The 17,802-nt window shown below is 39.8% G+C and overlaps 1 protein-coding gene across 1 annotated transcript in view; it reads right to left on the reverse strand.

Annotated features, from left to right (window-relative positions):
- Positions 1-17,802, reverse strand: part of DENND1B (DENN domain containing 1B) — a 277,634-nt gene that overhangs the window by 38,056 nt on the left and 221,776 nt on the right. Inside the window, exons 14-15 of the mRNA XM_090048607.1 lie at positions 14,719-14,820; positions 4,387-4,477 (exon numbers count right to left, since the gene is read on the reverse strand). Coding sequence (XP_089904733.1) covers positions 4,387-4,477; positions 14,719-14,820 — 193 coding nt within the window. The remainder of the gene's footprint in view (positions 1-4,386; positions 4,478-14,718; positions 14,821-17,802) is intronic.

Here is a 17,802-nt window from a genome sequence, read left to right on the forward strand (position 1 = left end):
GCACCCTTTCTACATACTATGCTCATGATCCTGAACTCCTTCTGCACCATGAAGTGGAAAGCCCAGTGCTTGCAAGTCAGCTGACTGTCAGTCCTGGACACCTGGTCAGTGTGTCTGGGATTGTCAGTCCCAGAAATGCCATGAATTCAGTTTAAGGCACCATACACAACAGCCATAAAAATGTCCTATGTAGAACATTATTTGTAGAATATTTTTATGGCTGGTTTGCCATTTTATGGCACTTTAAATTGGGTGCATGTGTAGCATTCTTGCAATTTATGCCATGATTAACACATTGTGGCATAAATGTAATGTGTAGAGGGGGTCACAGTGTTAGTTATCATGAATGAAAGCTTCCACCCAAGGTATCTGAGCTCACAAGAATGAAGTTCAAACAAGGCACTTATCAATTTTGCAGGGAACATACTGATATCACTTGACAATACAGGCTTTTTAAAAAATGCCTCTTAGGCTCTGTGTAATCAATCTAAGAACTAGAGCCAGGATGGAATTCTGCTGTTACATTGGCTAGTGAAAAGCCAAAACACCAACAACCCTCATTCATAGAACATGTCTGAGGATTAATTAGACAATTGTAAAATGTAATCCAACAATTCCTGAGTGAGACAAGTGATGGGATTTAGCCGTTTGGACTTGTACCAGGCAGCAGAAAGCTTTGATTTAAAACCCGCATGCCACTTCACTAAATTCCTTGTAAGCACTTTTGAGATAGCCAAGTTCTCAGGAATGGTGCTATGAGTGAAAGGGATGCCAAGTTGGGAAAGAGATTTTAATGGATTTAGCTATGATCATATATCTCCAGCAGAAGTGCCATAGCCAATAACCTACATAGCAATGACAGAATATTTCTCCCTCAAATTTGACTCGTCACACCTGATTCACTCCCAGACATAGTATATACAAATAAATTATTTCCTCACAATATGTTAAAATGTTACCACAGCTAACACACTAAAGTAACAAACTAGGCACACTTTAAATAAATGCATTTTGTTAATATCACATTTTATTGTTCAGACTTGTGGTAGTCATACCTATACAATCATTTAAGGCCCAATATAAAGCCCACTGAAACAAAAAAACAACATTTGCTCCTGTTTTATGGAGAAATTCAGATACTTGTACTGTATTTTTCAGGGTCCCTACTAATAGTGGTTTTCCAGAAACTAGAGAAGATAAGTCTAATAAATTATTTTCAATTTTTCAGTCCAATCTTCTGCTGGAAAGGCTTAAATACGAGAGATCCTTCCAAAGTTTTGTCATTTTCTACTCAATGAGTGAAGCAAAAGTCCCAAGAAAAAAATCAGATATTCAGCCAAGAAGATAGAAAAGCAAACACCAATTTTACTTGTGCCATATTTGAACTACTGAAATTTATACTGGAAAATGGTGAATCCTGATAATAAAGCTAACATTCCCAACAAAGATCCAAGGCATCTTATTTCTTCATTATCAGTAACACCAAAATTGTCAACCTACATTTTAAAAAATACCTGAAAAATGCAAATATTTATAGATAGCTTTCATTATTAAATTCTGCAATAAATCCACGTGATGAAAAAATACTCTACAGATGAGCAAAATATATTTGCAACAGTTATTACCAAATCACATGCCAATAAAAAACAAACAAAATGAGATAATAAGTGCCAAGGCACAACTGTGTGTTGTTACAGAAGGAGAGGCAATTCTGAGTTTAATTTCTTACCGAAGCTGTTTTTTTTCTCTCCCTCTTTTTACCCATTGATATAGAAGAGTAATTTGCTGGGAATTCCAAGACTTTAATTTTTCAATTCTGAGCAGCCAGACATGACATGGAGCCAAGAAGTTTAACTGAAGCAGCACAGGAAGTGTGAATTGTACACTAGCACCACAAGAAAGGTTGCTACTAGTTTCTAACAACTTTTCAAAATTGACCAAAATTAAAGCAAAGATTTTTGGTGGTATATAACTCATTTCATATGTTCTGGCCTTAGGCCAAAAGGGAAACTAGAAAGAAAGAGAGACTAAAGGAAGAAGAAAATGGGACAGATTATTAGCAATCTTAATATCCTAAAATTTAACACTACCCTTGGAAGGGGAGTATTGAAAACGTGATCTTAACATTGCTCCAAGCCTGCACTTTCTCCTCTGCTTACTTTCACTTGATATTTACTCTCAAAAATTGATTTTAAAAGTTTTAGAGCAGGTGGGGAATCAAATTCCCCATCACCTTATACAATTAGTGCTGTTTTTTGCTCACATAGCATACCTAGAAAAGCATAGACAAAGATACTAAATTGATTCTGCCCTTCCAACAGACCTACCCAACTGTGCAAGAAAAGAGCTAAAGACTGAGCCACAATAATCTGAGCATTTAATGTTATATTGATAGTTTTTAAAGATAATGTAAACAGAAGAACCCATGTAAAAAAGGTCAAAACTTACTAAATGCTATTTTGATGTGGTAGGCTACACTTTTTTTCACCATAAAAATATACATTTTTATGCACTTTATTTAAAAAATATATTATTTGAATAAAGATTGGCTAAATGGAAATTTTGCTCTAAAATTTGCAATAAATTATTTGCATAATTTAATTGCATTTGCCAGCATATAATTTAACACATACAAACAACACAAATGATATGGAAAAAGATCCTTAAACAGCCTTTCTTTTGAATCAATAGCATGCAATTCTTTTCACTATTCTTCATGATGTTTTCACTTGTCCTTTCAACAATGCATAGCTCAGTCTGACTTTTTGTGACTTTTCAGAAACATGGACTCCACCCAATTTTGTAAAACCTTGAGCCAATGCTAAAGTTGATGGGACTTAACTATGAAAAGGATCATAGTTCTACCCCATTAGTGTCATAAAATGTCACCTTCGATCACATACTTCTTGCTAGCCCTGCACCTCATAATGATAATGAGACAGCAGTTATGTAAATATTGAATATATGCCCTAAGCAATTTGTCCACAACCTGGCAATATACAGCTTGTCTGACTTGAAAAGTAAGGACACAATACAATCTAACACAAAACTGCTATTGAAGCTGATCATTCCCTCATGAGCATAGCCAGGTAAGACATGTGGTTGACAAAGCATATCAGCGTAGAGCCAGGAAACTAACTTTATCCAAGTTCTAATGCAGTTTCACTGCAGTCTCTTGACCTCTTAACTGCAGGAGACAATGTAACTTTAGGTATTGACATTACCCATCTGAATGGACATGTCCGCTATATAACTATTTATAAAACAGTCTGAGTAGGCTACCCTAAAGGAAGGAGGAAAATGACTAAACCTTGGTATGACTCCATTCTCCATGGCTGAACTTCCATCCTCTCATTCATATCACAGTAAAATTAACTATGGACCAGATTTAAATGCAAGAGTGGAGGAGGATGGGGGTGGAATGAAGGGAGAAAAAGTAATTTTGTAGCTAGGTATTAACACAAACAAGAGTGGAGGGCAAAGGGATAACAATGCACAATACAGCATCAGTTATGGAAACCTTACAACGCTGGAAAATTTTGTCAGCCAGGAAAAGTCCTTCATGGGCCTGAGCTTTAGAGTAGCTTTATAATAGAATACTGAAAGCTGCTTAAGTGACTTAGTGAATTTGATTTGCGTGAGACATTTCACATTTATACAGAAAGCAGTGACTCCACTCTGTAAAATTATTTTTGTAGCCAATACAACTGACAATAATTGGTGCCATATAACTACAAATTATAAAACAATTATGTTGGACATGTTTTAGATATACCTTACACATTCTTAAAGGTGTTGACTCTGCATGGCTAGTAGAACCAAGAAGATGTAAAAGTTTATTTAAACATGAAGTCAACTAATATAACTGAACATATAAACACAGGGAACTGAACATTTGTTTACGACTAAGGTAAATTTTACATTTTCACATTTCAGTGTATTTTGCCTGAAACAGCCATATTTCTTCCAAGATTTCTTGCTATTACTTAGGTATAGGATAGACGTAAAATTAGGTGCATGGAATAAAATTAGATAAACTTTTAAAATAATTAATAATTATTAAAAGATAAGACATTAGGAAGCAAAATCTTGTAATAATAATTACTAATATAATGTTTTATCATGACTTTGTAAGAATTGCTTATTCATTTATTCATCTTCTTTAAATACACTGAACTGTTTAGCTAAACAGGTAGTTACCCATCTTACTAATAATATAAAGGGACTGAAGCACTACTAAAAATGAAAAAAAACCCATTTAATCAGTTATAATAGTTAAGCTGTTAGGCAAAAGTTACATTCATCAATGTCAAGAGGATGTCATCTTCAATTGTTCCAATGGGAGATAGAGAGATACATAAAAACATGCTTTAAATAATTTCATACCTCCGGAAAAGCCTCCTGAAGTGATCTCTTCCTCAAAAGCATCAGAGAATCTCTTTCCTCCATTTAATTTTGATAGTCGGCCATCAATAAACTGGAATGTTAAAAAAAAAAAAAATTTGAGTCAAAACTAAGTTGATCCTTCTTTAAGGTTCAGAATGTTAAGTGAAAGTATATCCATCGTATGTAAGTTAGAGAGAATATAACATATCCCAAGAACACTATAATACTTTTAGGGGGCTTGTGTAATAGTGGATATGATAGTAGTAGCAGAAATATTATCACTGACACAATCAGTTCAATGCCACTAGTATTTTTTTTCTGATTTTCTACTGTGTACATGAAAGAGAGAAAATTTAAGCCTGTGGTATGTATGTGATACCCAAGATTATTTCCTGAATGAAATTCTCATAATCTTATTTTGAAAGGATCTTGAAATTACTTTCAAACACATTCTTTTTTTATTGTTGATGCTAGGAGAGCATGCTAGTTTATTCCATTAAAAACCCTTCATTTCACGTTTAAAATGATTGTCACTAAGTCACTTCAAGCTGCATTTGTGGTGTAATGAACTTGCTCCATCTCATGCCCTTGATGTCTTTTGGCTAAGCATTGCTGACTCAATATTTTGTCAAAATTGAGAAAATACTTTGTTAAAATTTGGAGAATTTCCAATCAGTTCTAGTCAAATAAAGGCATAACTTGGTTACCTGATACTCATGCAAGTGTCTGATGCATGTGTTCTGGCTGAGAACAGAGACTCTACCAGGATAGAAGCTCTATGAAACAAGACTAAATGGAAGAGATCTTGGAACAGAACTACTGCAATTGAGAGAGAAGAAATTTGTGGCTGCTAGCTACACAGGTTTGTGGGAACAGCAATATTTGGGTTGGAAGAATGTTTTGTTTAAAAGTACAGGAATTTCATGCTCTTAAGTGCTCAGATAAAACCAGTGTGATACAAGGCCATATTTTAAGCTGGCCCTCTACGAGCCTCCACCTGTTTGTGTGAACATGCTTGCCAATGCAGCCATGTTTTTCAGGTCCAAACAGATACCTGCATGTAAATGTGTGTATATATACCTCTTGACTTCGCCTCTAAAGTTTGTAGAACTATAAAAAAATAAAGTGATGTGGCCAGCCACATATTCAACACCCCCTGGCTGGACCCCAGCAAAGACATGTTCTCCAACAGGAGGACAATAGGGGGCTGCTCCATAGCTCCCCTGACCTGCAGGGGAACCCTGTCATTGAGCTGCACAGGCCCACTGGCAGGCTTGTGAGCCTGGCTCCTGGGCAGCCTGAAAATTGGCTGGAGTCTATCCTGCGAGCGCAGGACACAGTGGCCTCCAGACCTCCCTGACAGCTCACCCCTGGGCAGACCAGAGCACAGTGGGATTGTGGTGGTCTCCTTACCAGGCCAGATGTTACATTTTTGCTGGCATTACAAAGAACTTGCTGTTTAAAGTGATTTGTCACAGATCTGCCATTTTTGTAGCAGATCAGCAATTTTTATCCTGGGACAAATTCTTTTAGCATCTGGTATGTTATCATTTGTTGCACGGAATTTGCATATATCCCACAACAAATGTAAGGTCTGGAGAAGGCCCAAGGGTTAACATTTTCACGTGCAAAGACAGTTTCAGTTAATGGGTTTACAGATCCCCCTTCGAGCACTTGTCCTAATACAGATGTTAGAATTACATGATTTGTATAAATACATTGTACATAAGAAGGATGAAAATGAGACCAAATATATCAAAATAGAAAGAAAAATGAAAGTAAAGTAAACAATAATAGAATATCACCTCCCAGAAAAGATAACATTCTTCTAAAGACTGAATTGCTTTAAAGGATTAAGACTAGCACATTTTTATAAATCTGACATTTCTAGAATGCTTTCAAGAAGTAATCCATCTATTCTAGTTTGAGTGGGCTACATCTAGTCTCTGCAAAGATAAACTGAGAAAGCATTTTAGCGATTATACATTTCAATTCCAAGCAAGTTACTAGTTATTCACTCTTACTATAATAATACCTAGGAGCTAGTAGAATTAATTATTTGGCTAAATGTCATATATTATCACAGATTATCCAAACAGTACTGTGAGTGACAATCTGATGCTTGTCAATGAATAGACTGATGACATGAAACAAACTCCCGTCTTAGAGAACAAAAACTTCCAGCAGCAATAATAAAAGAGAACATGCTGTCGAAGATAATCATTCCCTGTTGTTTCTTGGCTACATTCCGTTTTACTTTTTCATTTTGACTCCAATTCGGCTCTTTTCCAAATAGGTTTGGTTCATGGTCAGACCACTATGGGAACACTGGATTATTTCACAGTAAGAAAGATAGATAAGTGCATTTTTAGCTACCACAGTGGAGAAACAGCCTTTGAACTGTAAGACATTATCTTTCTGGGGAAAGTTATGAATTCATTCCATGCCACAAACCAACATATGATTTATAGACATACCCATCATTTGGTAAATTGTATCAACAGAAAACGGAGAGGTTAATTTCGAACCTTCAGTGCAAGGATTAGTTTAATAAGACATTTAATATAAATACTGCCAGATATAACTGTTAAGAAAAAAAATGGAGAATCTACTTGAAAGAAGATAGTTACTTATTTCTGAGTCCTAAAAAGGGAGAGTAATGTAGTTCTTTTAAAAGTACTACATAGTAGAAATGGTAGGTAATGTTAACATCACACATTTACATATGGTGATGCTTTTTGTCCATAGTCTTCAAAGATAATAAATCTTGTTTTGTTATTCAGGTAGCAAAAGCTCCTACTTTTGGATGCAGAGGGTGCATCCAGACAAACCCATGTGTGTGGTTTGTGGTGCTGCAGACCACATGCACTGCATATGCAGGCAGTCACCATACTGCCAGTTGGCAGCACAGGGGGGGCAAGGTTAACAGCAGGAGAACCCAGTGTCAAATAAACCCACACCAGAAAAAAGTAGGATGGCACACATGGTGGCAGCGTGTACTGCCTGAAACTGGAGCTTGGCTGGCCAGAGCCACACTCCGCCTGCTAGCCATGCTCTGAGCACCTGGAGCTCTGGGAGGATCCCAGCGCCCCATATAAGGATTTTAAGGCCAGCCCAGGTGCTGTACCCAGCCTCCCCTACCCCACCTGGGGCAACATGCCATGCACCAGAACATGTGTGCAGGCACGTTTCCCAGGGACAAATAGAAGTGGCACAAATACGTGTCATTGCTAGTTGTCCCTGGGGAACGCACATTCCTGCTTGTGGAGATGCACCCAGAGAATCTATTTTTGGTGCTCACTGCTAGAAAAAAAAAAAATCATTCCAGTACCACTCCTATAGTTCATTCTTAGATTTTCAGTAGAAGACATACAAAACCTGCACAGTTAAATAATGTTGTCATCTGAGAATATATGTGGTTTGATCAAAAAGTTCTAAGACCTGATGTTCGGGGTACTGTTCTTCAGGAATTTGTACCAAGTGGTCAAACAATCAATCAGGCCTTTTATAAAGAGGCTTTGATTCAATTGAGGGATAAAGTTAGAAGAAACTGCTGAGAGCTGTGTGAAAATGGTCGATGGTTTCTGCACCATGACAATGCTCCTTCACACATTGCTGTCTCCATTCAAGAATTTTTGGCTGAAAAAAACCCATTCCTGTGATACCACACCCTCCATATTCACCTGACCTTGCCTCATTTGATTTTTTTCTGTTCCCAAAAATCAAAATGAAGCTGAAAGGAAGGAGATTTGATGACATTCCAAGCATCTGTAAGAATGTGAAAGCAGAACTCAAAAAACTCACAGTTGAAGACTTCCAGCATCGCTTCCAAAAGTGGCAGGAACTTTGGAACAAATGCATATCATCTGGGGGAGATTACTTTGAAGGGGACAGCTCATAAAAATGTTGTTTGTACACTATTCTTTAAAATAAAGGCTAAATCTTACAACTTTCTGATCACCCCTCATAGATGAAGTTCCCTGCAGAGTATTGTGTGGCACCCCTTGCAGGAAATGGCCAATGACCTCTGAATGATCCAACCAATACTGCTGGTTGTGCAGGAGACAAAAATCCTAAAAGTCAATTAAAAGTAAATTTCTGGTGAATGGGGAGGGTGCAAGTAGGGCAGAGGGAAGAGAATCAAACCTCACACAATGAGTTGGTTTGATGAGTGACACTCACATGCAATCATGTCATTAAAGCAGCAGAAGCAGGCCACAGTTGTAAAATAGGGAGCTAGGTGCATCAACACAACTTTATAAAGCAGTGACTGCAGCTTCTGGGATGGGTGAAGCATGCAGTTACTCTTACGCACTGGTCTGGAGCACCAGACTCTTTTGACGTGCATATGTTGTATATTCTTGTCTCCTCTTTCTTTGCCAGACTTACAGGTAGCTCCCTTGGATGCTCCAGGGAGATTTGGGAGATGTTTCCCCTGGCATGACAACTAGATGTATGTGTACTACCCTTTGTGCACTCAGACTGATTTCTAGGTAGACACAGCAACATGCACTGTTTTCTGTTGCACAGCTCTTCTGCATGGGTTAAAGCTGCTGAGCAGTGTGCTTTCTTCTTCTGAACAATTCACCAACAGAAAAAAACTGTTGTAATCCTGATGGGGTGTTGTTACACCAGGAAAGGAAAATACACACCGAAGAACTGAAATAATAAACATGCATGCAATAAAATGCATCAGAATGATGAAGAAAAGGTCCCATAGCTTACGCAATTTACCAAAACGGCTAATTTCAGGGGAAAGAATGAAGAGGGAAAGTTGGCAGAGGGTAGATTTAGGCTAGATATCAGGAGGCGCTACTTCACTGTCAGGGCGGCTAGGATCTAGAACCAACTTCCAAGAGAAGTGGTGCTGGCTCCTACCCTGGGGATCTTTAAGAGATGGCTAGATGAACACCTTCCTGGGGTCGTTTGACCCCAGTACTCTTTCCTGCCATGGCAGGGGGTCAGACTCAATGATCTGCTCAGGTCCCTTCCAACCATACAAACTATGAAACTATAAGAGGACATAATCAGTGGCTAGGCAGAGGGCATTAAATCCCAGTCACATCCCAGATCAGAGTCAAGAAGCAATGGACAGAATTATTTGGACTACAGCAGTTAAACCTCAGAGACACTTACTTGATCCATCTGTCTTCTTCCCGGCTACTGCTGTCTTCCCAGACTCAAAATTCTGGAAATGCTAAGGGAGTCTCACATAACTGAGCTAACATCCAAGATGGAGGAAGCTGATGGACTACACCTTTAGAGAATGCAAGTTACAGAAATGTAAAGCATACACTGCAATAAAACTAATTCAAAATACAGGGAAGCATTAGCTATTCACTTACAAATGGGATGTATGACAGAAGCAAGAAAATTTATGAATAAAAGTATAGTAACAGAATTATGCACATGAAATAAGTATAAAACAGTAAACACAGCAGACTTGGCTCTCATCTACATGAAATCCCTTGACTGTTGGAGAAAGTGCAACATGCTACTTATCTATTAAACCTCAAATTATTTCAATTTAAATAACTTGCAATATTCTTTATATCTTTTTTATATATTTTTCCTTTTAATGCCACACCTATTCTTATTTACTAGTCAACTGTTTGGTCTCAATGCTAGGGAAAATATCATAATATAGGATATAGTAGAAAATAGGTTTGGTAAACTGTATATACCTTTGTGAATCTTCAGGCTTGTACAGATATTTCCTAAGAATGGATGTTGATATTTTCATCCAAAATACAATTCAATAAATAATGTTTAATGTTCTAAACAAATAGCTAATTTTCAGTCTTCTAACATCAGGTTTAACAAAAGTATTGCAATGTCCTCCAAATTAAAAAAAGAGCTTGCTTAGGACTGAAAAAAAATCAGCATCTAGATATCAAACATTAAAATGCCAGTCCCAGGGCTGAAAAATGCAGCAGAGACAAAAGGAATAACACAACTATTAAATCTAAGATAATACATGCTCTTCAGCCTGAAGGTAAAATTGTCATACCTGAATTATTTATTAAAAATAAGGACCTGTTCCCAGGTACAAAGACTCATTTAATGAAATAAAATCCCTTTTAAGAATTGAACAATAAAGCTAGCTTGGTTTAAAAACTGAAGAGTCTTTAATGGGTTTAGGGAAAAGCTAAAAGTCCAGTCAGCAAACGTGCTATAAAGAAGAGCATCAAGTGCTTTTAGGGCTATGAAGTTTATTATATAGAGAGTTCTTTCAGTTTAAAAATAATGCCAAGTCAATGGAGAAATAATGGCCACATTCTGCACTGCAAAAAGATTCTATAAAATGGCTACACTGAGGTCCCATTGATTTCCATTATACAGGCATCGGTCTTCTAGAGACACTATGAAGAAAACAACATGAAAAAAATTAAAGCATCTTTAAACGTCAGTTCAATTTGATCTGGGACCAGAAACACCGATACCAATGAATCATAACCGTGCATTCACAGTACAGAATCACTTCAGGGCAAAGTTAAGGTTGTTAATAGGGCCTGCACTGTAGTGGGAGTTGAAAGAGCCATTTAATGGTGCTTGATTTAGCTTCTCTCCAGGGGCAATACACTACACTGAAGCACTGGAGCCACTAAGAAGTACCATCGACTTCGGTAGCAGGGCATGGATTTCTGTTGGACAAAAGCCTCCTTTTCTTTTCCAACTGATTAACTAAAGATCTCATTCCACAACTGGTTCAATTCCCTGATGGTATGGTCACCTTCATGTATGCCACTTTCCGGAATCTTCTAGAATCTGCCAACAATGGTAGCAGATATAGAGCGTGCATGTAATTTACGTAAAGAAATGCATTAAAAAACCAGGCACCCCAATCTGGTTGTCTAGGCTGCATTTGCGTATTATTTTTTAGTATTAAGGGTGCTCATTATCAGGAAACAAACAAACTCAACTTAGCTAAATACAAACAACCTTGATAGCAGCCCAATTGTCATGGGGAAACTGTTGGAGAAGAGGCAGCTTGGGTTGTGGATTAGAGAAGTACGAGGAACCACATCAAATCAAAGTTAAAGGAAAGGCCCTGTGTTCATTATTAAAAATAGCACCAATATACTAACCTGAGGATACAGTCCTATCAAAATTCAAATATTTCAGCATATATAAGATATCTATTAATGCCTCTGGGGCTGAAGGTTTTAAATGCTAGTTTTAAAAGCCAAATAATGACGTTCAAATATTGTATAACTTGTTCTCTGACTGGTCTTGTTCTAGACATTTAATAATGTGTAAAATATCTCTGTAATGCTTGATATCAATGTACCCATTTTTAATAGAGAATTAAAAGATCCTACATCCAGTATTTTTTTTCCTTATTTATTATGGCAATACAACTGCAGAGAAGCCAACTTATTAGTTAAGCATGAACCACCATATTTGAACCTGCCGGAGTCAGCCTTAATTACACCAAGATTTTTTTTAGAAGTTTTCTCACCCCACCCTTAGGAAGTTTTCCTATTTTATCCACAAGCAGAGAAGATTATTCTTCTACAGGTTTATTGTTTGGTCTCAGTGTTTTGTCAAACACCACAATTATATAAGGAAATGGAAAGGAGAGTGAAGAAAAAGAGGAGATCATATTATGGAAAGGAGTATTTAACAAATTTAACTGAAGCTAGTCACATTGTGGGAAGACTACAATTAAAGTTATTATTGCTCTGTGCAATTCCTCCTAAAAGCAGCAATTTAGGCTCATCCAGGCTCAATACATTATAACCTTATGAATACAGATATCAAAAATCTGGAATTCTTGAACATATGGCCCTTTTTAAAAATATGCTACTGCCGGACATGAAGATGGAAGATTGCACGCGGCAGCGGCCATTACCATCCAACACCCTGCATCGCTGCTCCACATGTGGCTGCTGCCCCGGGACCGGCCACAGATGGGGAAGCTTGCACATGGTGGCTGCTGCCTCCATCCACCACTCCGGGACCAGCTGCCGCTTCCTTCCACCTCTCCTCCCCCTCACTGTGCTGCTGCTCTGATTTCAAAAATCCAGAATTTTCAAATTTCCAGCAGGTGCTTGGTTTATGAGGTTACGCTATATTGAGGAGGAGTGAGAGAGAGTAAACAAAAGCCACGAGGTGCCTTACATGCTGGGCAGGGGAGGTCAGGAGAAGAAAAGCAGCCAGCCGCAACAGACGGGGAAAGCGAAAGCAAGGAACACTTACAGCATGGAGGGCCGGTGGGGCTGCAGCTGGAGACCGGAAGGGAAGAGAAGCAATCACCACACTTTCAGAGCAACATCACACTCCGGATTGGAGAAGGGAGGCTGCTCAGAGGTATTTCTGGCCCCACAGAGGGGCAGAGGGGGGTTGATTCCCTGCAAGCCGCAGAGAGAGGAGTGGCTGAGCAACCCAGCAGGCAAGTGTTGCGCAACCTGCTGGAGAAACACTGAAGGTATGACCCAGAGAAGGAGGCAGGTGGAGGCCTGCACTCCCAAGGCTTCTGATAATCCCTGGAGCGGAGTGACAGCTGAGGATCTTGGGGAGAGGCTAGGAGAATTGCTGTTTTCAGGTTAGAGCCTTGTTGCACATAGCAGAGATCCCACTGGGACTGTGAATGCTCACAAGTAAGCCAGGGCAGGACTGTGAAGAGCACTGACTGGATTAACTTCTTTTTTTTGTTGTGATTTGGACAAGACAGCCTGACTCCAGGTGAAGGGGACATGGACCGAGTCTGACAGAGAGAGTGAGAGCAGCTGGGTTTTGCTTTTCTCTTTTTTTTGGATATTAGAGGGCAGGCCAAGGCCAGCCCTGGAAGGGCGTGTGCTTAACTAAACCTGATGGTCACCCTGGTGGCTGAGGGTGGAACAATAGACCAACAGGCAGCATTAAGATCTGGCTGCAGAGAACGATGAGTGCCATCTGGAGAGCCTAGGGTGGGGTAAAAGGGAGGTTTGGAGCCCCACAGAAGAAAACAGAGATTGAGACCTTGGGTATTGCCTTCTAGCAATATAACATCAAGGTCATGGCAGGCAAGAAACATAAGACCAACTTCCTAGCAGACCAGGTGATCTGAAGCCGAGGTTCACCTTGTCACCACCAAGGAAATAAGCTCAGGGCAGTGGCACCAAGCCCTATGACACCTATAGTTGTCACGTGTATATATATAAGGTAACTGTATCTCCAGGTTTAGCCAAGACAGTCATGGATTTGAGGTTGGTCTCAGTTGACTGCTGAGATTTATAATGGGCATCCTGGAAACATAAGGGTGCAACTGCGCAGTCTGGCCAGGAGTGCTTTGCAAGCAGGCAGGCAGGCACCATGCCACCCTGCTCTGCCCCCAGTGACTTGTGAGAGCACGAGATAGAGGAGCAGTGTCCCAGATGTCCTCACTTTCCTTATGGTCAACGTAAATATATAGATTCTCAGGTTTCTATTTGATAACTCTTGAAGCCAGGAAGGTACTTAGCTGGCTGAAGTCTTGACTTTGTAAACTTCTCTGTTTATGTGGTTGGTGAACTCTATCAAAGCTATAAATACAGTTCAAATCCAGTCTATAAATCAAATGAAATCTCCATCTAGTAAAGTGTTAGATGCTTACGTCCTCTGCCAATAAATCAGTATTGAAGAGATCTATGAAGCTGAGAGCTCCTTGCTTTTTCTCTTCAGAAGAGTTGTTGACTTGTTCTGGAGAGAGATGCACCTGATTGTGATGGAGACACAACAGCACTGGGACAGTTCTTGGTACACTCAAACAATACTCTTGGGTTAGAGGTGATATCTTTTATTAGACCAACAAAATAGTAGCAAAACAATTTCTTTCTTAGCAACCTTTTTGATCCAAACACCCTTCTTCAGGCTGAGGAGAATTCAAAGATTGTAAGAGATCTCCCAGGTAGAAAAGAAACTTCATTTTGCATAGGGGATGTAGAGGGTGGGAGTTTTTTCTCCATGGTTATTCAAAGTCCTTTTGTGAGAGAGTTGATCTTTGATAAGCTGATTGGGCAGGCTTTATCCCTGGAGATGTCCGGTGCTAGTCAGGGAGGTAAAAAATTCCTCTTTCTTGGTTAGCATTGAAGTTTACATTTTCTAATGGCTAAAGCATGGTATATGTTGTAACCAAATGTGTCTATGTGTCTTATACAGACATGGCTGCAACATATACCCTTTTGTACACTCAATGGAGTTAAACATTTGTTGTTCCCATTCTTTTTTACATTTCCAACTGATCTTCTTGAGTGCTTTCAAATACTGATGCCCCCTCAACATCAGTTAATAGTATGATACCTGTAACATCTAGAAGAGGCCTGATAGATGCAGAAAGGAGAGCATACATGTCATCTTATCATATCCTACCTGTTTAAAAAGTTGAAGATTCACTGCAGTTTCCAGGAAGTGCTTAACAGCACTGGAACGATGCTTCACAAAACTGTCCTCGCAGAAAGTGATAGGCTCTCCCTAAATTTAAACAAAGTGAGTTAGAAGGTAACTCTTATGTACTCGTTCATTTAGAATTTCCCACTATCATTTTTTTCTCCTTAAAAGCTAGTATATACAGTTATTTCCCTTTAAAACACATTTGTACTTCTGGAATCTCAAATAAAAGTAGGGAGAGACAAGGAGAAAAGATTTTATAAAGACAAAAATGAGACTATCTTCATACATTTTGATCCTGAATTCGCTTACTTTATGAATCTCAAATACAATATAATATTGCTCTGATTTAATGGCAGACAAGTCTAGAGTAGCAGTAACCAGAAATTCTGAGCATATTGCAAAATGTCATGAAGAATCACCAAAATATTTTTATATTTGTTGTGCTGAATACAACATTGATGTGTATACAGCTAATTTGCTTAAACATAAAAGTGAAAGAATTACTATTTTCTTTCAATAATTTCATTATCCGTTTCATCTAAAAAACTTCTGTTTTTTTCTGAGCATTATTATAACATAGCAGGAGGCCAGAGAAAATTTTAATGCAACAAAATATTTGGCTTATGAGGAAAACCTTAAAGATTTGTGTATGGCACTGAGAAACTATGGCAAAAGCATTCAGGGAAATAACCAGATAAATGCATACAGTATTTATTGGACACTAGTCACAGCTCACAGTTTAACCAGATTCAGAGAGGGATTGGGCACATTTCTGGAGGAAAGGAAAATCAGTAGCTATTGAGCATGGGAGTTAGGGATACAGCCTCTGAATCAGAACTTCCTATACTTTAAATGCTGGTGACTGCAAGTGAGAGAGGAACAATGGAAAAAGCACTTTGTCCTACCCAGTTCACTCTCCCTTTCAGCATCCACTCTTTGCCGGTATGTGACACAGGTCTGTTTGATGTGCCAAAAGATCATGGGCTTAGGCCCATCACAGAAAACTGTAAGCCTCCCTTAATAAGGGAGGCCACTGGGGACATACCAACTGAGTACAGGGGACAAATAAAAAGAAGACATGGAAGGAAATAAGGCCACAGGTTAAAAACAAGGGATGAAGAGGGGGGCACTATGCAGACCATATCAGCCAGTCCCCACTGCCCCCCTGAATGAGTTGAAGGAGTCTGTGGATGATGACAAGTGAAAAACTCTGCCTTCTTCCTGGTCTGGTAGGTGGCTAGCTTGAGCAGAGCCAGGAGGAGGTTGACCAGGATTTCCCAGGACTTGGTGGGACCACAGATGGGGAGTGCATAACAGAAGAGGTGTGGGGAGAAGTGCATCAAGAACCTCAGATGATGGTCCTGAAGGAGGCAGAAAAGGGGCTGCAATTTGCCACACTCAGAATAGGTATGTGCCAGAACCTAACTCTGTTGGCAAAAGGGGCAGGTGTCAGGAGTGTAAGCAGAATATCTGGCCCAATATAAAATATAACAAGCCACATCTGAGCTAACTAGTAGAACATTTTACTACCACAGTATTTTACACATTGTGAAGTGTCAGGATTGGGTAAAAGACACCTCAGGCACTGAGAAGAAAAAGGATCAAAGTCACCCAGCTGTTGGATCCTTGATGAAAGAGAGGAACCTTTCAGACAAACTACTAGCCACTTTAAGACAAATTTATGCCCATGATGACTCCCTCCTTCTGTTTCTAACCCTATTACCTCCAGCAACGTCAGGTGCTACTTTACACACGTTCTCCCATAATTCCAGTTTATGATGCAGTTCAATGCCTCAGGATTATCAGAACGTGTTTCCCCAGGTTGATCTATGTCAACATATTTTGTCCAGAAGTAGCCCTAACTCAGGGAGTTGTTATCCCTTACATTGTGAGCCCTACATATGTTGATCTGTGTTAGTGCTAGTTGGAGTTTGGAAGAGTCACACATTCAGGCCAGCAGGAGCTTGGAGGACTGAAGGGTAAGAATTGTTCTTGCCTCTATTACTGGCTTCCACCCTGCCCTGAGGTTCCCCCCACTCTACATCCCTTCCCCTTCAGGTTATAACTCTTCAGCATGGCAATAGCTGGGCAGGTGGGTGAACCCTTCCCTGCCCGCTCCCTTGCATAGACAATGCAGGCAGGCACAAGTAAAGGGGGGAGGGGCAATAAGCAAGAATTTAGGATGCTGGAGAGGGCAGTGGGGGCAGTGGATCTGATAGGCGCCAGTGGGGAAGGAGGGTGGGTGCGGTGTTTACACAAGCGCATAGCCTAGAGTGGCAACACAAGCTGGGTAACATGGATCAGAGATAATCCTGCCCTGGAGTGGCATAACTCTGAGCTGCATAATGAGTGCTTAAAACTAGCTTCAGGTGTTAATGTGTGGACAATCCTGGTATTAAGAGCCCCCAAACTTACCGTGCAACAAGCCCTTAGCTTCAAATGATCTTTGTGTGTTATATGTATTTTACATGGTTAAAGTATTACCTAAGAAATAGTACACTGAAGCCACTGTCATGCCATGTTAATACCTTGTTTTGATATTACCAGCACCTTCCTCCTCAATTTTTACTTGCATCTTGACTTTTCCAAAAGACTAGAAACTCACCTCTCGAGCCCCAGATCAATGAAGTATGTGAACATATGTGTAAGCCCAACCCTAAATCAGTAAAGCGCATGTTGATTGTTAGGTCTCACTAAAATCCCTGGTGCTTATATTCTCTGCTGTATCTTAGAACGCAGAGAACACAACAAGCCTAAAAAGCTCATTAACCTTACCTAGGCACGTGCAGATATTCAATTTCTACCAGGCACTCTCTGGGGTCCCTCCGTATGTGCGCCCGATATACTCGCCCCTCCCAGGCTTCTGTTCACCCTCTCGCCCTTTTCCGGGCTTATAGTCGCGCGCTCGGTCCTCTCCAGCCTCTAATCATGCACTTGGCTCTGTCGAGCCTCGCCCTCTCTGGGGCCTATGCCACGCTACCCACACTCCTCGCCCTCTCTGGGGCCTATGCCGCGCTTCCCACGCTCCTCGCCCTCCCTGGGGCCTATGCCATGCTTCCCCCG

Source organism: Crocodylus siamensis, chromosome 5, assembly GCF_052110815.1.
Source record: "Crocodylus siamensis isolate JL-2025a chromosome 5, ASM5211081v1, whole genome shotgun sequence".
NCBI lineage: Eukaryota > Metazoa > Chordata > Crocodylia > Crocodylidae > Crocodylus > Crocodylus siamensis.